At 41.8% G+C, this 26418-nt stretch overlaps 2 protein-coding genes across 3 annotated transcripts in view; one reads left to right on the top strand and one right to left on the bottom strand.

Annotated features, from left to right (window-relative positions):
* kcnt2b (potassium sodium-activated channel subfamily T member 2b) overlaps positions 1-23440 on the top strand; it is a 38900-nt gene extending 15460 nt beyond the window's left edge. For both annotated transcript variants that reach the window (XM_017040581.2, XM_025064670.1), the window contains 22 exons: positions 1425-1519; positions 2135-2315; positions 4733-4897; positions 6141-6277; positions 6829-6892; positions 7841-7949; positions 12314-12422; positions 12541-12597; positions 13817-13969; positions 15068-15321; positions 16358-16682; positions 16755-16860; positions 17048-17220; positions 17920-17991; positions 18119-18253; positions 18558-18669; positions 18962-19063; positions 19158-19241; positions 19336-19464; positions 19807-20152; positions 20952-21036; positions 21145-23440. In XM_017040581.2, the coding sequence (XP_016896070.1) occupies positions 1425-1519; positions 2135-2315; positions 4733-4897; positions 6141-6277; positions 6829-6892; positions 7841-7949; positions 12314-12422; positions 12541-12597; positions 13817-13969; positions 15068-15321; positions 16358-16682; positions 16755-16860; positions 17048-17220; positions 17920-17991; positions 18119-18253; positions 18558-18669; positions 18962-19063; positions 19158-19241; positions 19336-19464; positions 19807-20152; positions 20952-21036; positions 21145-21262 (3111 nt within the window). In that variant the 3' untranslated portion in view covers positions 21263-23440. The remainder of the gene's footprint in view (positions 1-1424; positions 1520-2134; positions 2316-4732; positions 4898-6140; positions 6278-6828; positions 6893-7840; positions 7950-12313; positions 12423-12540; positions 12598-13816; positions 13970-15067; positions 15322-16357; positions 16683-16754; positions 16861-17047; positions 17221-17919; positions 17992-18118; positions 18254-18557; positions 18670-18961; positions 19064-19157; positions 19242-19335; positions 19465-19806; positions 20153-20951; positions 21037-21144) is intronic.
* Positions 23441-24374: 934 nt separating this feature from the next.
* Positions 24375-26418, bottom strand: part of LOC103392723 (E3 ubiquitin-protein ligase TRIM39-like) — a 4771-nt gene continuing 2727 nt past the window's right edge. The window contains exons 6-7 of the mRNA XM_017040580.2: positions 26253-26371; positions 24375-26179 (exon numbers count right to left, since the gene is read on the bottom strand). Coding sequence (XP_016896069.1) covers positions 25620-26179; positions 26253-26371 — 679 coding nt within the window. The 3' untranslated portion in view covers positions 24375-25619. The remainder of the gene's footprint in view (positions 26180-26252; positions 26372-26418) is intronic.

The raw sequence follows: 26418 nt of genomic DNA, 5'->3' as shown, positions 1-26418 counted from the left end.
GAATGAAAATGCATGCAGAAGTTGATGCTTTCAACATAGTCCAGAGAAATAAGGACAGGAAAAATAATAAATATTAAACACAATTTTGCGAGGTTACACAATAAGCAGTTTAACGGTTAACAAAGCTGAGTGTTGAGGTTAGGTATAACAGACACAGCAGCCAAAAGGTGAGCCAGGGTTCACTACTTTGTGGTAAACTTCATACGAAAATGATTTTTTCCATGATTTTATGAACAAATTATTGAACATAAACTAAAAGATTTAGCCCTGTTACCATCTACAGGTAACAACAGTGTAAAATGGTTCAGGGAGACTGGAGAAATCTCCGTGGCCGAGGGCAGAGGAGCTACTGGACGTGTTTCACCCTTGAGCTACGTGCTCAAGTTGCATTAGAAACCATGGTGCAACTCTAATAAACACAGGGACAACTTAGCACTACTACCTAAAACTATGGTCACTGCTACACTGAACAATGCCTCCAGAGAACTAACAAGGAAATAAGATAGCAATACATCACATGCAGAAAAGTTATGCGTTCCGTGACTCCATGTTCGAGCCTTCTTTGACAAAAAAAAAATCAATGTTGAATTCTGAGTACCAAAGATAAAAAAAAGTCAACTAGATTGTTATAAAAAAAGTACTAATGTCAACATGAGCAGCCCTTGAACACTTGTATGCAGTCAGTAAAGAAAAAAAAAAAATTTCACTGGGAGATACAGTATACAATTCCAGGCCTCATTTAGCACAATTTAGCTTCTTGGACACTGAGTGTGTTTTGCATCACTGTCCTTAGAAAATAGCTTGCAAATCATGAAAATGAGAATCACACAATATCCACCAAAGACTGCTGGTTTTTAGATGGATGGATGATCAATAGATAGATAGATAGATAGATAGATAGATAGATAGATAGATAGATAGATAGATAGATAGATAGATAGATAGATAGATAGATAGATAGATAGATAATCTAATATTACAATAATCATCATCTAAACAAAGGTGTTGTTTAGAGCAGTAGCAAAATAAAGTAAATTAATTAACTTTAATTAATTAAGCATATCTAACTCAAACAAAACCTGTCTGGAGTCCACTCTACAAGACATTTACTGGTCCCTCACTGAGGTTTTCTAACGTGGTAATGGATGGAGCTGCTCAGCCATTTTCTAACTACCGGTATGATGGGGTCTGTAATAATGTAACATTTTCTTACTGGGTTGTTCCATTTTGTAGGGGTAGATTTTTACCACTCTGCCCTTTAACTCAGGGGTAAGGGATAATCCTGTCTGTCAATAGAGATGGGATTTGAAATGTATACACATCACAAATGTTTACGTTCACCGGTGCTGGGTCATTTCCAGCTCTTTTATCAAATTTGTTTTCCACTTGTCCTTATCTACCTGTGTCCCCCTGTCTGTCTGCAGAACGACCTCCACAGGGCCATTCAGAGAACGCACTCAGCCATGTTCAACCAGGTGGTGATCCTCATCAGCACACTGGTCTGTCTCATGTTTACATGGTGGGTATCCTCGCAGCTGACACAGAAATCGAGAGGGATGGAGGGTGGGCGAGGGGGGGGGGGTATACAGTGAGAGAAGGAGGTAGAAAGAGAGAGAGAGTGTTCAAGCTGAGGAGATGAAAGCAGAAAAAGGATGAGATGGACAAGCAACGTGCAGAAAAATAAAAGCTCCTCCTGGAGCTATGACGGGGAGAAAGACAGTGAGCAGAAAGGTAGTTGATGACTGTGGGAGGGAGATAGTGCTCTGAAATGACAACTGCTGATTGCTCCAGTGCAGTGCTGGATGTGTCAGCCCACTGCCTATTTGCTGAGAAAGCCCGAGCTAATCCAGGGGAGCCTGCACACGACATGAATTAAGCCCTCTGACTGTTTCAGTCCTGACATTTGCCATGTTGACTCTAGTCATCTGCGAGAAATTGGGATAATGTGCTCAGCTTGAATTTACACGCCTGTGTCTGCAAATATACATTGTCCCATAAGTGTGTTCATAAACCCACCCTCCCCCATCGCCTCCCTTAACAATGTCACACAGTTATAAACAAATGTTCAATATTAATATGTCTATACAATTTTCATCCATTTTTAAGACTTTTTCTTCTGACCCTTCTTATCCAGCATCTGCGGAATTCAGCATCTGGAGCGGGCGGGCAACAACCTGACCCTGTTCGATTCGCTCTACTTCTGCGTGGTCACCTTCTCCACGGTAGGCTTTGGAGACGTCACCCCCCAGATCTGGCCCTCACAGCTCCTGGTGGTCATCATGATCTTTGTGGCGCTCATCGTGCTTCCTATCCAGGTGAGATGTGATAATGAATTCAATGTAAGCACGGACACGCTGATGATGAGTTTATAACGCAGCACTACAATGATTCACATGAATATCTGCAGAAATTCTCTCTCTCTCTCTCTGTCTACCTTGCTCTATCTCTCTGTCTTTAATTTTTAATTTGAATTTAAATTTATAAAATGTTTCCATGACCTTTAATTTAATTTAATTTAATTTAATTTAATTTAATTTAATTTAATTTTGTGGAATAAATTATTATTATCTTTGAACTTACTTCTAACTTATTATTTGCTAACTTTCAGCAACATCACTGTAGGTTTTTTTTGAAAATGTTTTATTTAGTTTAACTGAAGCCTTGTTTGCAAACGTTGACATTTTTTGGCAATAAATCTCAGTAGATCTTTGCTTTTTTGCATGCATTTTCCTCAATGGACAAATTATACCTTTTTTTTATATCATCATTTGTGCCATTTCTGATGTAACATGGTGACCAGTACAGTAATTTTCAAGCTAATTGGCACTTATTTATTTACCAATTTATTTAAACAAGGTAGGTTTACATTTTTATTTTGGTCATCTTTTGTCTTTTTTGTTACCTTTTTGTTTTTTCTTCTAGAAAAAATATCCAACAAATGGTTGAATGATTGCATAGCAGCAAATCACGTCACGCTTTGTTCTCTTCAGCCCTCAGTCTCATAAGTGAAAATAATAAAAGTAATAACCCACTGTTCTCAGTGTTGGGAATGTTTAGAATGTTTTATATGACTTTTTCATGATTGGTCTAAAATCTGGGAGTCTGAGTTTATTTGTAATATTGAACTAAAATGTTGGCTCTGCACCAAAACTGTTTAAACCTGGTCCATACTTTATTAAAGTCTGAAGGATCACAGGAGCATTTGCTGGTTCGCTATTAGTGTGTGTATAATATTGACTTTGCAGTGCATTATATTTTCTTTTTTTAACATCAACACGGTTGTTTGTTTGTTTTTCATCATCTCTTCTTGTATGACTCATATCATTTACAAAAAAAAATCAAAATATTTCATTCACAGTTTTGTTTTTGTCATTCTTCACTTAATCTCTCCAAATCCCTCACCTGTTGATTAGCTGTTTCTCTGAGGGAAACGTAAAATGTTTACACGCTCTGTATCAGCACACGGAATCCCAAGAACGGCGTGGATAACGCCTCAGTTCTCCCTGTTGTTGCTCTTCGTGTTTCTGTAAATCTCTCATTCTTGACTTATTGAGAGATGCTAAAAAAATAGAAAGTGCTCACAGTAGGAATGTTTGTCTGTGAGGTCTCTCTCTCTCTCTCTCACACACACACACACACACACACACACACACACAGTTCTCTACATTGCTGGGCAATTTACACCAATCATGTCATATTTCTTCTGCTGCTGCGGTGACTCTGCCCAGCTTGGGTAGCCTTTGTCTCTGTTTAAGTGCAGCACATGAGCAGCGGGTGAGCCTTCACTCCTGTCACACAGACGATTGGCCACCAGCTGTGACTGTGCTGTGACCAATTCAGAGTGCAAACAAACCATACGATGGTGGACATAATGAGCTAACTTTGATGGCATTCCCAGCATCAGCAACATGGATGCCATGACACACTCTCACCTCCCTCTCTCTCCCTTTCTCTCTCTCTCTCTCTCTCCCTTTGCACTACAAAAAAAAGCTTTGACATTTAGAAGCCGACCCTCCCTCAGCCCATGGCCCACAGTATATATATTTCTAAAATGGCATTCAAACTATGCGTAAGCCCTCTCACTGTAACATTAACGTCACCGCTCTACCCCACTGAACGCGCTGCTCTTTTCCTGATTACAAAAGGTGAGAGGGAATTTTAGCAGAACACAAAAATCCACCACAAAACGGAAGGACAATAAAAGAGAGAGAAAAAAAAGTTTTGTTGCTTTTTAATTATAAAGAGCGAAGGAAAGTTTTCCAGTACTTTTTGCGCAGCTGAGACTTAGAATCCATGGATTATGTGTGTGTCTCATTGTTCCAAAAACGATTGTTTTTTTAAATATATAAAAACACATTGTGCTAGTTTGATTATCAGATTCTCATTCCTACCTCTCTAAAATGTCTTTCACTACAAATTGCAGTAATTACTGTCTAAACACTAATGGGTGTTTTTTTTTTCTGTTTTTTATTTTTTTGTTCAGTTATTCATCTGTTAGTCTAAAACCTTTCCTCTGTTCTTCTCCTCTTTATTTTATTTACCTAATCAACCATTTGGTCCTGAATCCATTCCTCTTATTCCAGTTCCTCTAATCTTGATTCCGTCCAAACACTTTTCCCCAATCGGTAAAGAAAACAGTACTTATCAGCGGTCATTGTGCTGCCTCCATGCACCACCTGCCTCCTCCATGTATTTCTGACTGTTGAATGTGATGGATGTTGTCCTGGTGCAGTTTGAGCAGCTGGCCTTTCTGTGGATGGAGCGACAGAAGTCCGGGGGGAACTACAGCCGCTACAGGGCCCAGACGGAGAAACACGTGGTGCTGTGTGTCAGCTGTCTGAAGATCGACCTCCTCATGGACTTCCTCAATGAGTTCTTCGCTCACCCACGACTACAGGTCTGGATTAAATATTTTTCTATTTTTTTTTCCAGCTGGGGGTCAAGGGGTCATTTCTGTGTGCTTCTTCTGCCTGATCCTCTTCTTGAGCCCCAGAGACTCTGGGTTAGAGCAGAGGATTAATTGGCCTGTAGCGCAGATCAAACTGTTGGCCTATTAACACAGGGGCAGATTGTGTTTGCTCTGGTGCGTGCATGTGCACTCGTTGTCTTTTTTTAACCACTTGGTTTTGTCCTCAACATCTCAGGAGGTAGTTATACAGGATCATCTGATTATTAAAAAAAGACCGTGATTTCAGCTGCTTATCTGGTCAATGAGTTATTTATAGAGCTGTTAATTCATTAATTCTGATTAATTATTGCAGGAAAAACAAGTCAGTCAGTAATTGACACAGATGAATTATGTTCTGAGATGCCCTGGGACATTTCAAGGACCTGATGTCTTTATGTCATTGACATATCCCAGTCCTGGCCCGGACAGATGGCCTTCGGGTGGAGTTTTAACGTTGTATTGTGTGTGTGTGTGTGTGCGTCAATTGAAACAACACGTCAATTCGCCTGAAGAAAACCCTCTGAAGAAACTTAAGTTGCGAATGCTAACATAAAATGTTGGTTGTTAGTTGTTATTTACATGACCTTGTGACCCTGAACTGGGTGACCTGACCAGAGCATTAATTAAGTACACTTTAATGTCCACTGGGATTGGTCACTGCTCTCAGCATTAATATGTTGAAGGTGAAGAAGTGATTTGATTGATTTTTCTAAAGAAAATCATTCATCTTTTTCCTGGGCCAGATTGAAAACTGGTTGGTACTGTGCTCTTGCCTCACAGTCAATAGGTCAACAGTTTGAACCCTGGTGGTGGATGAAGACACCTAGGGTTTTCTCCAGATTCTCCAGTTTCGCACCACAGTTCCTGAAACATGCCAGAGTAGGTTAGATTAGTTTAGATTACATTACATTGGATTGGACTGAATTAGATTGGACTGAATTAGATTGGATTAGATTAGATTAGATTGGATTAGATTAGATTAAACTCAATTGGATTACATTAGTTTAGATTAGATTAGATTAGATTAGGCAAAATAAGATAAGAATTACTCTATTCGTCCCACAGTGGTTTTTGTTCATTTTATAATATGGCTACATCCAATCATCAGAAAGAGATCTTCTGTTATGATGTGACGTTAATGGTTGAACTTTCCAGCCATATGACTGTGGAACCTGTCTCCATGTGTCTTCAGGACTACTACGTGGTGATCTTGTGTCCGGCAGAGATGGACGTCCAGGTTAGGAGGATCCTTCATGTCCCACTGTGGGCCCAGAGAGTCATTTACCTTCAGGGGTCGGCCCTCAAGGACCAGGACTTGATGAGGGCCAAGTGAGTAGCTGAAAAAAAAAATTCTAAATCCAAAATTTTAGCCCAGTTTCAATGACGTGTTAATTTTGGTACGTGCTCAGCTTCGTCTGCCTGTCTGTCACATTTATAGTCTGCTTGTCTGTGACAGGAGAAATTACTGTCATGAAACGTCCAGGAAGGACTGTAGAAAGAACCTGAGTGATGACACTTTGCTTCACACACACAAGCTGGAGCTCATAATTAACACCTGAGGCACCTTCAGCTGCAGCTGTAATTACAGTTTGTGTCATACAGTATATTGTTTACCCCCTGGCTTCAGAGAATACAGCCCCTCCTGCCCACTTTGTCATTGGAAAAAAAAAAAAGTGAAAGGCTGTTCCTCCTTGCCTCCTACTATCTCATCTATAAACGGCAGCGACTTGAATGACATGTTGGTGCTTTTGTTGTTCTATTGTTGTCCTCTCGTCTTTTGTCCTTTTCCTTGTTAGAAAAAATGACAGCTCCCTCCTCACTGTGTTTTCTCCCCTCTCTCTTTCTCTCCTGTGGTCACGTGCTCCATTAACCGCCTGTAGGATGGACGATGCTGAGGCCTGCTTCATCCTCAGTAACCGGTTTGAAGTGGACCGCATCGCTGCTGTACGTTTGTCACTGCTGTCACTCCTTGATGTTCCTTTTACATCTCTCAATTCCAGTTCATATGGGGCACCATAGATACGCAGGGTAAACCATTCCAGTTCAGATCAATCCAGGCCGTCTGTGAACTTTGCCTTCATGACTCGCACTCTATTGAACAGTTATAATGACGGGGTCAACGTTCATTAGTCTCTTAGTTACATCGTATTTATTAGGGCTGTAGAAATTAACGTCTTAATCGTGCTAATTGATTTGTGGAGACGACTGACAAGACGACTGACGCGGCAATCAATAAATAGTTCCATTATTCTGATTAGTCAGAAATACAAAGAGGTGTGAAACACAAGCATCTAACCAGTGGGATTTGTCTTTCTGTGCCAGCAATTTAATAATAGGACAATTATTATAATTAATCATCATTAATCCACAGCTACCTTGTGATTATTCTGATTACGATTTTCAATCAACAGACAGCCCTGGTGTTTATATATTTAAATAATAGATGTCGTATATTATTACGTGGGTATGACCATACATACAGAACAGAACAGAACAGAAGTGGCGTTTCCACTCGTCTCAGCTGTGGTTTGTGTTCATTCTGACTGCCACCATCGTCAGCCCAACTGTGTTGGCAGGAGGACACAAGCCTGATGGAGCCACTTAGTTTTTAATGGCAGCGTCACTCAATTCTCTCGCCACATGGTTCGCAAAGGTTTGACCGCTGTGAGGGAAAAATATCCAAATTCCATTACTGTGAAATGTTGTGAACGCAGTTCAATTACTCTCTGCAGTCAGTGGTTTAAGAGGATTATTAGAGAAAGAACTGCAATCTGAGATGTCTAATGATGGGCTTTCTGCCTCTTTTTCTTACTGTGTCACACACACTTTCTCTATCTCTCTCTATCTGCCCCTCTCTCTCTCTCTACCTCAAACCATCTCCAATCTTCTCAGGATCACCAGACTATCCTCCGAGCCTGGGCGGTGAAAGACTTCGCACCAAATTGCCCCCTGTATGTGCAGATCCTCAAACCCGAGAACAAGTTCCACGTCAAATTTGCAGGTAGGCAGCGGGTGTGAAGTCCAGCACAAGCAGTAAATTGTCGGCCGATGTGTTATCTGTCCACATTAGGATGCAGGAAATAATGGGTTGACACCTAATAAAATCACCCCGGCTGGGTTTGACGGATGATTCTGTGAATTGTGTTGTCACTTAGCACGATAAAAAAAAACAAACCATTGTCTCAGACAACGGGCGATTAGACGAGCATACTTATTTGGATACAGGCTGCTGCAGTCGATAACCGCTGATCGTAACTGTCCTCTCTCCACTTCTATTGATTGTTGAAATGGAATTTCGAGTTTGTCTGCTGTATTTGCTGAACTTCATTTTCTGTTTCTGTGAAGCAGAAGACCTCTGTATCACGCCAGGGCTACAGACACCACTCCTAAAAAACGTATAAATACCAGGAAAAATGCAAAACACAATCCAAATTATTTGAAAAAAATCTAAGTTGGATATTTCATCTGCAGAGAAAATAGATTTTTTTAACTAATTATTACTACAAACAATGTTTTGTTATCGCTCCAAATTACAAACTCATGGTCAGACATTTGTTAAAAATAAAAGTCTACAGGAAGCTTTATCCTGAGTTGCTCCAGGTAACTGTACCGTCAACGGGTGACTGACAGAACATAGGTGTCCAAAGCTTTGATTGGCCTCAGGACTGAAAAGAAGTCTTGTGTAAAAGTACGGACCATTCATGACTTCGCTTTTTCTCTTGCTCGACAGAAAACACCACTCAATCATTTGCAGGTATGAGACACGGAGATAAGAAGTCTATCAGTTTCCCTCATTGCCCCCCCTCACTCCCCCGACTGCAGCTTTATGAAAACGTCAAACTCAATTCTAGCCTGCCGCCTTCAACCCAGCTGTCTCCTTCTATGATTAGTGCCTCACTTTGCTGTGTTGGCAAAGAAAAAAAATATATTTTTCTAAAGTTCAGCTGCTGCTGTGCCAACCTGGCACTTAAGCTCTCTCACTTCCCAATCCTCGTTTGGCCTGGCACTTCTGTTTAAACACCTCAGAGCCTCCGACAGATGAAGGTCTTATGTTGCCATGAAGCAGGAAGAGTTAGACGCGATAGAGTTCATGACTGTCCACGATGATGTTCAGATTGGCTGTTCGTGTGGTGCTCTGTAACGACACAACTTGGTCACAGACTGTCTGTGCATCGTTTTTCGGACTTTATTTTTGCTCACACGGAGAAAAAGAAATATACATCTCTTTTTATCCTCTTATTGTTGTTGTCTTTCCTCTATATTTTCATTTTATTTTAATTCCTTTTATATTTTTTTTTCATTTTTTAATATTTTAACTAGCTAGTTTTCCAAATAAGTTTGCAAAGCTGACTATTTAGAATAGTCGTTTCTGGTATTATTCATTAATCTTTTAGGCTTTTTATTGTGTAAATAATAGAGGAAAATTAAGATTAAGTAACATTTAAGGTGCAGGACGCTATACATATATACGTATGTCATGTACAACATGCTGTAGCTGTTAGGGCTGTCTGTTTCCCTCTCCTGTTCTTGTCAGCTTAGTTGTTTTTTATTTACTTTTGACAGTTTCTTATGTAACTTTGCTACATGTTTGTAGAGAATTCTTCGCATTGCATGTTCACCAGCTTGTGTAACAACCTATCAACTTGAATGCTAAAATCTCTGTTTTTCACTTGGTAATGCCCCTCTAATCCCTTAAGTTGAGAAAAGTTCACAGTGAACTGGCTTTAATGGCCCCAAGTCGTATTGTGCAGTCAGTCACACAGGCATTAGTGGTAAGTACACATGCCATGTTTTGACACCACTTCGAATATGCTCACTAAGTGCTGGCGTGGGAGGCATTAATGAGCAAGAGATACAAGATTTAATTTGATCCACAGGAATATCGTAATAGCGGCTCGGCGTTCATTAGGATAGATGTGACGGTGTGACGCTGCAGCAGACCGGGAAACACTCTGAGTAACCAAACAGATTTGGATGCGGACTGATTGTCTCCCCACTTAATGTTGTGCAAAACAATAGCCACTCACCCTCCTGAGTTTGGCTAACTGAGTGTGTGTAGTGTTGATAGCATATAAAAACAACCAAGGGCCAGTTGATTTAATTAGCACAGGCGGTGGACCTGTGGTCAGGGTGTAATTGCTCTCTGCACAGGGTGAAAGTAGCCACATCTGCACAACCGTAAGGCCATGCACACATACACACACACACACACACACAGACACACACATCACGACTCTCCCATCTTCTCCTTTTCCTAACTGTTTGGAATAAATAATTTTAGTCACATGAAAAACTGTTTTCTTTTGTCATACTAGTACACTTCCAAAGAACTTGAAATAAACAAATTAAAATACAGTTAGGTACACACACTGAAATAAAATAAATGCTGTGCTGGTTAATGAAGCGGAGCCTGATTTCTTTAGTTTAAGGTCAAATGAAGACAGAGTTAAGGGTGAGTGTATGGGGGTTAGGGACCGTCATCATCTTTCATCACCTGCTCTTCGTAACCCTGAGCAGAAATGTACTGTGTGACAGAGAATCTCTGGGTGAGCGATGTGTGCATGGCCAGGTTGCCAACATGAATAGATGTCAGCGCAGTACCCTGTGTGTACGTGCGTGCACATGCACGTGCACGTGTTGTTTACAGTTCTGAGCCAAAAGAACATTGGTACTGCACCTCCACCGCCTAGGATTGGACTTGTCACGTCTCACGTGCTCAGCTGCGACCGACACAGACCCCTGACCTGTGTCATTAAAATGCATTTACATCTCTGGTGTCCTCCGTGATACTCAGGCAGGCAACTGATTTAGTTTGATCATTCATATCAGGCTCTGACGGTTTACACTCATCATCATTTCTTCTACTAGGGAGCACATATTGTTCTTTTAGCCCTAATATGCCAGTGTGCTCATTACGTAGGCTAATGCAATCAAGACTTACAACAGCAGGAAAAACGACTGCTCCCTGGGCCTGATTCTCTCACTGATTGTCCTGCTGTAAATGTTAATTGTCTTTTGTTGTTTTGTTTTTGTTTAAGTAATGTCAGTGCCCGTGTGGGGAAAAGGTAAACGTGAGACGGCCATCATGTTTGTTCAGTTAGGTTGGGATATTTTATGCGTAGATGCTGTGGTACATTCAGGTGATACAATAAGCTGATGCTGCAGCATTAGCACATTAGCTCCTGACACCAAGGAGTGAAGGTGGATTATTGTGTTAGGTTGATCAATGTTAACTAGAAGAAGAATAGAGGGTAGTAAATATTTACCTTTTAAGCAAAAAAATAAAAAATTAGTGAGAATGCATAAATACAGAATATTTGAACAAACAAACAAGGACTAAAATAGCAGTTTTAGTCATTTCTATTTACTCAGCTAAGCTGTAACTGTATAAAAAGAAAGAAAGAAGAAGTATGTTATAAATCCCTTGAGGGAAATTAACTTCTACAGCATCAGACAAAAACAACAATCCACATGTATTCAGTCACTGTTAGCTTTAGCTCTTCTAGATCTTTGGATGGAAACTGCTTCCTGTCTCCTTATTCTTGTTCCTGCAGTAGAATTAAACATTTGACTGTCTTTGTTGCCTCATGGAGGACACAATCATGCAATTTAATGAGTTAAAAGAAAAAGCCGCTTTTGGGAGTCACCTAGAGTTAAAAAAAAAAATTAAATATTCCTGGGTCTAATCCTCCTGAAAGCAGGTAATTACTGTGAATCCTATTACGTCTTTTCACCGAGGCTTAGCGCCTTTTCACAACCTTAACACCAAGGCATTGGCACATAAATATAGAACTGAAAGTTTATTTTAAAAGTCGTTTATGTCATCAGTAGATACTAAAAAAAACACACCAGAAACTCAATATTGATTATGGAAAGTTGTGCTGTTTAATTATTCAGATGCTGTTTTTCAGTGCTTTTGGCAACACGTGATTTGTGGTGTGGTCTGCTGTTTTTAGGCTTTATCCATTAAATATATTTATTCATTTGAATATTGATCATTCTGTGTGGCTCGTATCTGTTCTTGAATTTGGAAAAGACAAATTCACAGACATCACCTGAGGGCATGAATGTCTTCACTCTAATTTTAGGCTTCAATAATCAGTGAAGTGTGGATAAATATCTGTGATATTTACTCTTTGAGAAAGTTGAGTATTTTTACTCCTGGTCCATTGATGGTGGTTACATGAGTTAGTAATGACGTGAGTAAGTAGACGTGAGTTAGTAACAACATGAGTTAGTAATGACATGAGTTAATAGAACATTTGTATTTAATGTACATTAAAGATTAAGCCTCTCATGGAGCCTAATCTGAGTGTTTGTCGAAGATGACCTTTGTGACCCTGTGCTTCCTCTTCCTCTCTTCAGATCATGTGGTGTGTGAAGAGGAGTTTAAGTATGCCATGCTGGCGCTAAACTGCGTGTGCCCTGGCACCTCAACGCTCATCACTTTGTTGATTCATTCCTCCAGAGGACAGTGAGTGCCCAACAACCTCCGCACCCCCACCTCCCCACCCCCCCACCCCTCCACCTCTCTGTCATCACTTTCTGTGTGACAGTGTAGAGCTGTACATCTGTCCCCGTTTCTTTTTCAGAACAACTCCTCAAGAGGGCTTCAAGCAGCGCGTCGGTGCCTTTCAAGCCCTCAACAGGTACGATACATCTGATCTGTGACACACACTAATCCTGGGCCACATCTGTGCTGGTGTTTGCCCAGAATATCAGTCTGCCTCCACACTCACTCTTTGATCATCTGCACAGACTTTAGAAAGGAAGTGTGAGACCAATTATGGCAGAGTTTGGACGATACAAAAGAGTCCCGGCATAGTGTGCATTTGTCTCTTAACTAACAATTTTTAATTAATTATTAACTAACTAACTCTTCCTGTTTAATTTAATGATAAATCATATGACACTGTTTATTGACATTTATCCATCTGTCCTTTTTTACGTCTCTCCAGTTACCACTGAATTTTCATCTTCAGCATATTCAAATCTTTCTGCTGCTCTGTTTCATCTTTGGACTTGAGTGTATTCCGTGCCGCTAACCTTTACGACAGCAAGAACATTTTTCATCAAACATCTTTTCAGACTCCAGTCAGCCTCATCACAGTGAAGCTGACAGGAGCTGAGTCAGGACTTCCCTTAATTTCTTTGTTTAAAAGACAAAAGAAAGGAAAAACATTTTGTCTTCTCTCTTTTTCGGTTGTCACGCTCTACATAAGATTTAAAAATAGTCATCCGTTCAATACAGTCGCATCATTACTGCTAAAAACAAAGCCAAGACTTATATAATACTTTTGCAAACTACTGCAAATGTCAAGCACATTGTACTAAACACTTTAACAGCAGGTGGCAAATAAGTCCGAGTTTAAAAACAGTTTGTTCTGAAACTCTGCCCTACTTTCGGACCTGATGCCATTTGGTTTATCGGCTGTTACAATGCCACATGCTACACCAGGGTCCGTCCTCCTCCTTCCCTCCTGCCTCGCTCTTCACTCCTGTAAACTGCAAATTCACTGTAACACTTGTTTATGTAATGGCGTCTTTGACGCAGGCCACCCACATTCACACTTCCCCCACAACCTCGTTTCCTGTTATCACCTTCTTAGCCTCCGCATCTGAAGCCCTATCCCCCGAGAGAAGCGTTGTCCATTTAACGGCACAAGCATTAGCATCTGGGACCTATTGTCCACACAGACTTTTGTCCTTGTCCACATTCATGTCCTGATTGAAGTATTGATCAGCAGCTCTGACCTTAAATGGAAAATCCTTCAATGTGACCCTGCCGCGGAGCTTTAGGCTTTGTGTTAGGTGTTTCTTTAAGGTCAGGGGTCACTCAGCCAAGTTTTTTCTCTCTCTCTCTCTCAGGGAGGCGGGGGCTTGTTCAGCGGACCAATGGCACCGCACCTACCGTCGCTGCTCTGGCAACGAGGTGCATCACATCCGACTGGAGGAGAGTAAATTCTTCGGAGAATACCAGGGCAAGAGTTTCACCTTTGCTTCCTTTCATGCACATAAAAAGTAAGTCACGACGGTTCGATATTAGAAGATTCACACGTCACAAAGCCTTTCCTTCAGAATAAATCCTCTCAAAGTTTTTCCCATGTGCTTTCTGTGAGACGTTTTAGGGGATTAAAACATAGCAGAGGTAAATTAAAAGATGGCCGCTAGATACATTTTTAACTCAAAATCTCAGAACTACTGCCAGAATACTAATGGAAGACTTAGACCAGTCTGGACCTTAAGGGTCAATAAAGATTAGATTCTATCTAAACCTGGTAGAAACGACACGCACTGGAGGCAAATCATTTTGGGAGATAACATGACAAATTTTAAATTCTTTAAATACTGTAGTGTATAACAGAGCTAATGGGTAGAATTAATGAATGAACAAAATAACTGAAAATAAATATTATAAGACTTCTCAGGGGTAGAATGAAGTAATTATTGACATTTAGTTGTGGGCCCGATTTTGTGGGACTAAAGTGGCCCACAGGCCAGGGATTTGACAGCCCTGAACTAGAGTTAAGGAAGAACATACACTGCAAAATTTAGATCAAAGATCTGGTCTGGCTGGACCTGTGAACCAGGAACTTTGTGAATGGATGAAAAGGAAGTAAAAGTTTAACACAGTCATAAGAAAAACAGAACTGATATGACTTGAAATAAACCAGAAAACTGATGAATAACTATCTGCAGACAGCAGAGATGAATTTAATTAACTCAAGGGTGCAAACACCAAACAGTTTGGCGGGCCGCATTAGGCCCCCGGGCCTTGAGTTTGACACATTTGACACCAAATTCAGAGAAACATCAGATGTGTAGAAACGTAAGAGATTTAGTAACACAAAAAAAATGACTGAAACACCTGAACTATGGACAAAACCAGACCAAGTCACTGACATGAAATCTACTATATTCTCAGGAGGCAAGAACTTTAGCATGTGTGAAAGACGTTTGCCCCGTGGCAAAGTAAATTATGCAAGCTGTCTACATGAAGAGGTTACATGCATACATGCATTATTGAAATCAATGCTTAAAACTTGAAATAGAATATTTATAATTTCTCAGGCTGAAGGCTCTGATTCTGATTCTGATCTGGTTTCCCCCGTTGCGCAGGTTCGGTGTGTGTTTAATAGGAGTTCGCAGACTAGACACCACCAACATCCTGCTCAACCCCGGGCCCTGCCACATCATGGGGGCCTCGGACACCTGCTTCTACATCAACCTCTCCAAAGAGGAGAACTCTGCGTTTGTCAGGGGCCAAAGAGAGCCATCGTGGGGCAGCTCGGGAGGAAATGCCAGGGGAGTTCACCAAACCATCTACCATGGCCTCACCCGCCTCCCTGTGCACAGCATCATCGCCAGCATGGGTCAGTCACTGCAGCACGACATGACGGCTGCGTAACATTTACACACTGACCTTCTTTCCCCCACTGTCCTTTACTGCACAAACATGCACGGCAGACGTGTGTGTGTGTGTGATGACAAACGACAACGCAGCAGTGCAGACAGATGGAGCAAACGACAACGCAGCAGTGCAGACAGAGTTGTCATGGAGATGTGGTTCCTCATTTATGGCCCATCAGAGGGAATAAAGAGATACACGGCTTCGCAGGTGTTTTGACGTGTATCTGATAATAAGTCACACCTGATAAGAGCAACAGGTGGATGGGGTGAAATGTCAGACAGAGGGGCTTGACAAACACACCACCTGGTGGACAAAAGCAGCACTGCAAGTTTACTGCCTGTCCAATAACTAATGTGGTTACAGCAGGTGTTTAATGTTAGCCAGTTAGCTAGCTTAAGTGACCAAAGAATTTAAAATAAAATAACCTTTATACAGACTTTCTACGTATTTATATGTGCACTCTCTCAATCTGTTTTGATAAATAGGCAGTTATGTTTTAGTAAAAAAAAAAAGCCTACAAAATAGTTTATGCCTTGCTGGGCTAAGACTTTTTTTCTTAAAATGTTATTTTTATTAAGGCTTTTTTAAAGTGTAAAGTAGTTACTTAGGTCTTTAAAATGCCACATTTACATTCAAGCACTTCTGATAATTTTCCAACGAAAGAAAAAGTGAAATGGAGACAGAAAGAAGCAGATCAGACATGAGGTGAAAACCTGCAAGAACAAAACCAAGCAGAGAATATCTTGCTGTGACTAAATTGATATGAAAGGTATTATCCTGTGTCTGCAAACCATCCAGATTGGTCAATAATGATGCTCGCAACCACTTTTGTATCAGGATTTCACTGCTGATCTTTCATACATACAAAAGAATTGATTTGTGGAGAAACTAGGACGGGGGAGTGAAGACATTCTCCTGAATTCTAATATGTTAGCACTTCAGTCTCTTTGTGAATCTCTTGTTGGAGAGTTATAGTTATGGGTGCGTCTCCTCTTCAGGCACAGTGGCCATGGACCTGCAGGACTCCAGTGACAGCAGCCCAGAGGGACAGGATGCAGGCAGTACAGGGCTGGGCAGTGGAAGAGGAAGCAGGAGCAGCTCCAGGACAGAGATGAGCGGCGCCAACACCCTGGCACTGCCCGCCATGGGGGACTCCGCCGAGGAGAGACGGCACAGCATCGCCCCCGTACTGGAGCTGATGGACGGAGTTACCCCCCCCACGTTTGACCTGCTGGGAGATCAGTCAGAGGACGAGGGAGGGGAAGAGGACAAGGAGGACAGCGACAAAGACGAGAGCGCCCACTGGTGGGGCCGACACTGCGAGTAAGTGTAATGTTTATGATTTTGTTCTTCTGAAATACACTCATCTGTTGTAACTGGGGACCTGTGCTGCAGGTGGGTCAAAGGTTACCCGCTGAACTCCCCCTACATCGGCAGCTCCCCTGCACTCTGCCACCTCCTCCAAGAAAAGATGCCTTTTTGCTGCTTGCGTATGGATAAGGTCTGAGATCGCCTTTTCCTATTTTCTAATATTTTCTGGACATTCACTAGTACTGTGTACTTGTGTACTTGTACTCACATTTTTTTACACATAGCACAGCATTTAATTTTTCTGTTTCACAGAGAAATGTTAGCTTTAACTGAGGATTTCATCTTCACCACGTCCTCTGCTCTCTGTCGCCCCCTAGCCCTGTCACCACATGCCTTTTGAGGACGCTCGCTCCTACGGCTTCAAAAACAAATTGATCATTGTATCTGCGGAGAGTGCCGGCAATGGTCTCTACAACTTCATTGTGCCTCTGCGGGCCTACTACAGACCCAGGAAGGAGCTGAACCCCATCGTTCTGCTGCTGGAGAGCATGTAAGAACACTTGGAGGTCCATCAGTGCTTTGAAATGTAGCTTCAAACACAAGTAGGTCACATTTGACACAAGTAGTCACATGATGAGTGCAATTCCAACTTGCTGAATTTGGAGTGGGAGACCAAGTTGGATGGTACCAGGGAAGTATTTTTGATAGATAAAAAGATCCTTTTTTTTCTCTCTGAGTTTGACTGTATTAAAGTCGATTCATGTTGAATAGCACTTATTCCTATATGTTCCTAATATATCCTTAGTTTTGTTTTGTCCCTGTTCACATAGAAGTAGGACACTGTAAATTAAAAACAATTGGATTTCCCTTTTGTTGACTGCAGCCCAGGTGTGGGTTAGACCACACGTCGTCCTACTTTATATAGCGGAGGATAACTGAGCTGTTAGGTGAAAGCATTTTGTGAAATGATGGACGCTTTCATGAGAAACGCTTTCCCAGCCTGGTGTGACTTTTTTGTGTGGTGAGTACACAAAAGCTGTCTGCCAAATTAGAGTGGAATCCAATAAAAAACGCTGAGTCACCCGAGTGTAGTGCTGTTATTTTCAGCCGTCTCTGCAGGCACTTTGGCTTTGTTGTATTTCTCCGGCTAACACAGGGAGGTTTTGTTTCTGAGTTACCGCTCCATCGCCACGCAAATAAATCTCCACTGGTGGGAATCTCAAGTCCATTTGTGTTTTGATTGGTGCAGACCTGAAGCAGACTTCTTGGAGGCAATCTGTTGGTTCCCCATGGTGTTCTACACAGTGGGCTCCATCGACAAGTAAGACTCAACTGCAGTTTTTCTATGCGGTTCATCAACCATCAAAGAACTGAGATGGAGCTTTGATTTATTCACCCTGCCCTCGTTATTCTAATGACTGCCATTCCCTCTCGCGCCGTCTCCACAGTCTGGACAGTTTGCTTCGCTGTGGAGTTACTTTCGCCAACACCATGGTGGTGGTGGACAAGGAGAGCTCCATGATCGCAGAGGAGGACTACATGGCTGACGCCAAGACCATCGTCAACGTACAGACCCTCTTCAGGTTTGATTTTATTTACTGTATATGAAGAGCATGCATTATCTCCACTGTTCTCTGTAGAGGGCGCTACAAACACAGATTGAATATTTGATCTGCTGTAGAACTGAAGGTCACACAATTGAACAAATGCCACTAGAAAAAACAATAGTCAAAGGTTTTGCTCAATCGTAACACTTGGTTTTCATAGTCACTTGGCATCCTTGATATCGTGTTACTGCCACCTACTGGACCTTTAAGAATGACTAAAGGGATTGAGATGAAAAGACAAGACAAGATATATCTCTGTTCTTTTTCCTCATCTTTACAGACTGTTTCCAGCTCTGAGCATCATCACAGAGCTCACACACCCGGCCAACATGCGCTTCATGCAGTTCAAGGTCAAAGACCACTACTCTCTGGCCTTGTCTAAACTAGAAAAGGTAAAAGCTTTCACTACTTGAACTTTATTTCTTACTTCTTCTTTATTTCTTTACTTTTCATCCAGAGGCTGTAACTGGAAAAAAAAGGTCAGATGTAGCATTATGAAAAAAAAATCTCTAATTAATTTGGTGGATTCAGAATAATTTTTGTAAGGGTTCACAACTCGATCAATGATGATAAAATCATACCAGCCTGAGTGACTTCTTGTAACGTGCTATAGTGATTAAAATCAGAAATCTTTTGAACCCCTTCGCTTGTCCTAGTGTGTGTGTTTGTGTTGTTGCCCTGCAGAAGGAAAGAGAGAAGGGCTCCAACCTGGTCTTCATGTTCCGACTGCCCTTTGCTGCAGGGAAGGTTTTCAGTGTTAGCATGCTGGACACTCTTCTCTACCAGGTACCAACCCCTGACAACTGTCTCGGAATAACAACATTTCCTGTTGCCGAAAAATGTAACTTATGCCTCGTACCCTGCTTCCTCCTCCTGCCAGTCATTCGTGAAGGACTACATGATCTCCATCACCAGACTGCTGCTGGGATTGGACTCCATGCCTGGCTCAGGTTTCCTCTGTGCAGTAAGAGACCAAACATGAACAGCTTGACGTCGTCGCAACTCCAGGCCCTAGCATAGCCTCTGAGGCTAATTAACGTCTGCCATTTGTTTTCTAGATGAGAATCACTGAGGACGACCTGTGGATTCGCACCTACGGCAGGCTCTACCAGAAACTGTGCTCCTCCACTGGAGACATTCCCATAGGCATCTACAGAACTGAGGCCCACAAGCTCCCAGTGTCTGAGGTCAGACACCAGTCCTCCTTTCTAGTTGAGGATGCAAAATAAATGTCACATAGTGTGATTGTTAAAAACATGGTGAAGATTTATTTACCTGCTGTGATAACAGGTGGAATCTAGATGTGTAAATAAACAAAATTACTTGGTTATTTAACAATAAAAAAAAAGTTATGACTTGGGTTGTTATCGCACCCATTAGTCGTATTAAGATGATAAAGAAATGATTATTTCCTCCTTATTGTGAGGATTCAGACACCACAGATGACAAACGGATCTAATAAAACTAGCGTGATAACATGTTGACGACACGACCGAGGAAAAAGTGCCGACGATGTGCTGCTGTTTCAGTCCCAGGTGTCTATCACTGTGGAGGACTACGAAGACACCAGAGAACCCAGAGAACCCCTGCTGTCCAGGAGCGGCGCACACCGCAACTCCACCTCCTCAGAGCCCATCTCCACCTCCTCCCACTCCTCCGACCACCCGCTGCTCCGCAGGAAGAGCATGCAGTGGGCACGTCGGCTGAGCAGGAAGGGCGGCCGGAGCTCCAGCGGGGCCAAGGGAGGAGCGGGCAGTGCTGCAGAGAGGATCAGTCAGCAGAGGCTGACCCTGTTCAGGCGATCAGAGAGGCAGGAACTCAACGCCCTGGTGCGAACACGCATGAAACATCTGGGCCTTTCACCAACTGGATTCAGTAAGTCAGTGAAACGGTGTGAACGGAAGTGGTGTGCTCTAAATCATCTCCTCAGATGTTTTTTGATGCCATATTTTAGGAAATTCTTGTGTCAACAGCAGATTTGTTGTTACCAGGCACCAACAAGTATGTAGTTCCTCTGGGAATTAAACCCAGGACTTTTTGCTTTCAAGGCAGGCGTGTTAACCGCTACACTTTGGAACTGACAAGTCACTAACTTAAGAAATGTCCTTAATAATAAAAATAATAACAATAGGATGTCCTTGTAATTTAAACTGAAGTAAATACTATGAATAATATTATTTCCTTTAAGCTACAGTATTGAAAGATAGAAGATAAAATAGTACATGCAGCGTCCCTTTCTCGCCTATAGGGGGAGTAAAACATGCAGTAGGAATTCCCAAGTTCAAAATCGTTTTTGACATTAATCCTTAATTCTAACTCATATATAATGTCATACTCACTTCAATGCATGAGACATAGGCAGAGGGCGCTGTCTCAACTTCACCAACAATTCTACAAAAAAAAAATCCACAAATTAAAACCATTATAGCAGGACAATGATTTTTTATGTTCTCTGCGTGTATGTGGATTGTCTCTGGGTTTTTGATAAATTAATAGTCTCTGCTCTGTCTCAGTCTGTCCCTGCTTTAATCTAAACTTGTCTCCCCAACTTGTGACTCACTGGGAGACAGCGTCACTCGCTGGTCTGCGGATGTTTCACAGCCTGCTGTTTGTCCTGTCCCTCTTTTATTTCCTGCCTCACTCACTCACTCCTTTTTTTTCCCGCCCGTGTCAGATGGGATGACAGACCAAGGCAACAGACTCTCGTACATCCTCATCAATCCCTCTCCAGACACCAGACTAGAGCTCCATGATGTTGTGTGAGTACCCAGCACACTCCGAGAGGTTGATGACCCTTTAAAGATGAACACAGCATGGGGGGGAGGGGGTATAAGTATTACTTCAGGTTGTGTGTGCCTTCTCTACAGGTATCTGATCCGACCAGATCCCCTCTCCCTGGTGCCCAATCAGGGTAGCAGCAGGAAGTGCAGCGCTGGCCTCTCAGAGAGCCACAGGTTTGACACCACAGACAGCACCCATCTGTGAGGGACAAAGACACTGACAGACAGACAGTGTCGTCAAACCACTGATCCAGATGGAGAGGGAACAGCAACAGACACTTGAGGATGGAGAGGAAATCAAGAACTGATCAGATGGAGTGGGATGCAGCGTCTCATCCTCTCCACCTTCAGTCCTGATTGGACACCGAGGTGTCAGACATGCATGGACCTTTTCTCTTCTACGATGAATGGAATGTTTTATTTATGCACCTATTTTCAGAGCATAGACCTGCGGGACACAGAAGTGCATTTAAAGAAAAACTTATAACTGCGTATGTGCATGTTTGTTCTGCATCGTGTGTATGCGTGAGTGTGTGTTTGTAAAGGAATGCCAGTGAAAGTAAATGCGTGGATCTAGAGCAAGACACTGCCAGTTCTGTCGGGACACCCAAAGTGATCTGCTGCCAAGTGGAAGTTGAGGGACGTTTTTAACCCTTCTGTTTGTCCTTCTCTCTGTCGTAGCCGTTTCTCCTAATGTTGTTTAACGTACCTGAAACTGAACCTGTTCTGTTTTGACTTTTTTCCGAGGCCGGGGTCTACGTGAAGCCTCTCTGAAACTTTGTACCCTGTCACTCACACTGAAAATGAGCTCCGTCATGTAACGCTCACCAGCAGCAAATAAACCCAAAGAGCAGCAGTCTCAATGATCAACACTCGGTCCGCGGACAATTTTCCTTCCACTTCTATGTTTCTGTGGATCACTGTGAGTCGTCCATCCATGCTGTTGTTAATGACATGCATGTTGGAGAGGCCGACAACTACAATAAGCCATGACTTAATGTGTACAGTTAACATCATATTAGGTGTGGCCACAAGCCCCTCCCCCTGAAAAACAATGTGCTCTACTGGATATCACTTCATACTTTGGTTCAACAAAAGAGAAAGAGAGAGAATTATATAATAGAATATATAATATTAGATTTAAGAATATGTATATGTATATGTGTAAAGAACGTCTATGTTAGTAACAGTAAATATAACAAGGCCAGAAAGTTGCTATAAATAATACAATGATTTTAAACCCAGTGAAAAGGACTCTTCATAAAAACCAGAAGTTCAGTCTAAATCACATGAATGAATCACACAGTACAGTACAAGCTCTACAGTTAATATTTGCAGTACTGTAGTGATTGCACATAATCATATACCGTATACTGCATTCACGTCAACAAGAAATCCCTAACAGTAGATATGTGTAGTATTTATTTTTGTCCTTCAGTTTTAACTGTACTCTAACAATCAGCCATATTTGGTTTTCCTCTAAGCCACTAACAGTCAGACTATTGGTCTGGTTTCCACTTTCTGCCAAATGTAAACTCAATCCAAGCTGCTCTGGTCGACCTTTAACAAACTTTAAGCTAAATTTCAGGCAATTCTCAGAAGTCTTTGTTTAGCAATGGAGATGTAGGTGGAAACATGTTCTTAATGTTGCTGAAAGCTCCCCTTCATTGATAATACACCAGTAATGTTTCACCATCATTAGCCTCTGCTTTTTAACGGCCGCTGACATTTTGGATGTTTGTTGTAGCAACATTTCTGTTAACAGATGAGAATGAATGTTAATGACATCTGCTGACAAGTGTTTGTGTTTTTTATAACATAAATATACATTAGGACCAATTAAAAGCTCGTCATTCCAGATAATCGTTTCTTAATTTCTGTTTGTTGGTTTGAGCAGTTGCCATGTCTAATCCCTTCAGTCATCGTACTTAAACCTTAAAGTACAGGCGACGATGTCTTCTGTGTACTTGAACATAGTCACACTCCCTGGTTAGGATGTGATTTTGTTTGTCTGTTGTAGTAGTCGTCAATAGTTTACAGTTGCTGTGGTAAAGCTACAGTAGGTTGTGGGTCCGATTTTCACTTCCACGCTTCCTGATAAAACACACTGATTGTCATTAGTCCAAACAAATATTCCTCAGAAAGCTTCAACTCGTAAATATATATATACCAAAATAGCTATGAGCTAGCTCAAAGTTAGCTAGCTAGGAAGAAACAGCTCTAATAAGCTATGTAAGAAATAATGAAAAGCCAGGAAGAAATATCCAAACTTATACCTAAAATAAATCCTCTAACTCAACCATATTGTATACAAGCAAAAGCACATGTTTAATGGTAACTTGAAGCTAATCTGTGACTCTATTTTCTTTTTTTTTTATCACAAGGGACTAAACCTGGGACTAGTTTAGACAAACACAATTAAAGCCATAACCATGAGGGAAACTGTCATTGACATCTTTTTTTCCCCAACAGCTTATTTTCAAATGCAGCTGCTGGTTTCTCAACATATGGTCTACTTGGTTTTGTTTTTTGTTTTTTTTAATCTTGCCGACAGAGTGCATTTACCCCAATTCACGTTAATGTCACTGTTACTTCAATGTCCTTCAACTCACCACAGCCACGAGGACAAACAAGGAAACAAGAGTTTTTTTTACAGACTGACATTAGCACAGGAACATGGAATCAAAATACTTTTATATTGATTCACACCTGTTCCTAAATAATATGACCCTTATTATGAAAGAGATCTTTACCAGTCATGTACCGTAAAGAACACATCCATCCACAAACCAAGTACAGTGCACACTCAGAACAAAATCCCACATACTCTACATTAGGAAAATACAACCCAAACCACAGAATATACACAGTACAGTATATATTTGTTCCTGTTTTCAATCTAAGCCGTTTTGGTCTCACTTTTTATCCAGATGACGTCTGATTGTATGTCTGTGATTTAAATGTTTTACCTGTACAGTGTTTTTATCTGTTTCCCTGTCTTTGTTTTTTGTTGGGTTTTTTTCTAAGCACCTGCTTTTGTAAAGCACATTGGCTTTGACTCCGTTGTTTTTAATGTGCGGTATAAATAAACAGGACTTGACTGGACTCAACTATTTCTTCTTCTCTGTTAGGAATTCCTGACCTTATTAGCATGACACGCTGTGCCCAGCAGGTGGCCCCTCAGCTGGGGTCTCAACAACACAGGACTAAAGGCTACAGAACAACAACTAGAGGTGAAGTCACATGTTGAAGTTAAATATCTGTTCCTTTTTTTAAATCTTAACCTAGGTAAATAATTACCACATGATGCTGCAAGATCATATGAATTATTATTAAAAAAAAAAAAAATACCACTATAGGACAATATAAGATATGGATTTTGGACAAGCCTGTATTCAAACGTCACCTCTGACACCAGGTATTCATTCACATGGTGATGCATGAACTATTTTTCCTATAGAGTGTTTAGAAATGTAGCAACAGTAGGTATTATTAAAACAGCACACGTGGAAACTGTAAAAAAAAAAAAACAGTTCTCATGGCAACAGTTTCTCAGGTGTTATAGTTCGAACAGGTTCATTGTCTGACACAAAAGCCTGAAGTAAAAAGCTGCTTTTCAACAACAGAAGTTAGCATGACCATCAGCAGCATCGTGAGACCTTATTATTATTTAAAATATTAGGCCTCTTCAACCAGTGTCTTACTTCTTCTTTTGGGAGGTTTCACAGCAGCGTTACAGAGTTACATACTGCCACCTACTGGATTTATTTTGCACCTGTAAACACTTCCATTCAAATAGGTCGTAGACATATCAAAGAAATCAGACAGAGTCCTTGTTAAAGACATCACCACACACAACTAAAGCATGAAACGACATTCTTGCGAACCCTGCCTACTTATGAAAATGGCATATGAAGGTAAAGAAACCACCAATAATTCACAACTTCTTCTCCAAATGGCCACAGCTGTTGATCAGAGACATAAATGTCCTCCTCACTAAGTGCTCCTCAGCTCCTGTGCTCCATTCAAAGACAATTCAGATCACATCCATCAGCTAAAATCAGAGCTGCATCAACAAATTAAACCCATATAAAACTAAAACACTTCACAGGCACACAATTAGACTGCAATTCATAAAATGTGAATTTTAATAAATTCAACACAGGGTTTGTTTAGAGGGGATGAAATGAGTGGAATCTGCTGCGTGAGTCTCCATAGTAACTCTGCTCTGTGTGAGTGTGCACGTGTGTGTGTGGCCACCAGGGGGAAATTAATGGTCAGGAGAGAGCAGGGGATGTTGAGCATGATCACCTTCCTGACAGAGACACAGAATGGAGCTCCTCCGGACCATCAGGAAGTTCTTCAGCAGCTGCTCTGTGATTCATTAACAACAATCACCCACGTAATGAGCCTCAGTGTCATCACTGATCACTCTGCTCACACACAAACATCCACTGACATCACAATCATCGTCTCCCTAAATGATTTGATTTGCTCCGGGGTCATTTCTTAATATTACAACACACTAATGTCCTGTGTGATGTTTTTTTTTATTAACCTAATCACCATGTGGCGCTGTTCCAGACAGCCACTTTAGCCGGGCAGATCTTCAGGGGTTTGGGGTTATTCCCGTTGATGTTTGCCCCAGGGCAGAAGAACGGGTACATCTTCTCAGTGAAGCAGTCTGTGAAGGTGTAAATGTGCTTCATACTGATAGGATTTGAGAAGATCACCTCCCCAGAGTCGTAGTCCAGCTGAACTCTGACCTGGGTCAGCTCACCCTGGATGTCCAGAGGGACGCTGGGCCTCGTCATGGCCGAGTACTCGCCATCGTAGTGTGATATCATCCAAAACCCGCCCTCAGGACAGCCCGAGATACGACCTTTTCTGTCAACAGACCCCTTTACCACGCCGAGCATCCAGTCCACCTTGTCTCCCACCTCCACCTCCCAGGCGTGGCGGCCCGAGGTGAAGCCCTCCGAGCCCAGGACAAACACAAAATGACCAAATCTCTCAGTGTTGTCGGGGAGCTGCTTCAGAGAGCCACTGTTGGCCACACAGGTCAGGTCTGAGGAGAGGGTCAGCCAGGAGTAGGCCGTGTTGGGGTCCAGGGTGATGGGTGCTGCCAGGAGGAGAAAACAAAACAGTACAAAGTGTGGAGAAGAGATACACACACACACACACTGAGCGCTTACTGTACTGAACCAGCTCCATCATCTTGGCCCACACGTGGTATTTGAGGGAGCTGACATGCTGGGCCACATTGATCAGAGCCACCGACACTTTGCCCGGGTCTTTCTGAGGGATCTCTGCTCTGAGTGGACAGTGACATTCAGCAGGCAACTGGAGTGAATGGAGGGG

This window comes from Cynoglossus semilaevis, chromosome 17 (genome assembly GCF_000523025.1).
Source record: "Cynoglossus semilaevis isolate Cse_v1.0 chromosome 17, Cse_v1.0, whole genome shotgun sequence".
In the NCBI taxonomy this organism is placed as follows: domain Eukaryota; kingdom Metazoa; phylum Chordata; class Actinopteri; order Pleuronectiformes; family Cynoglossidae; genus Cynoglossus; species Cynoglossus semilaevis.
Note: the sequence above shows the minus strand (reverse complement) of the source record. Positions and strands in the feature narration are given on the sequence as shown.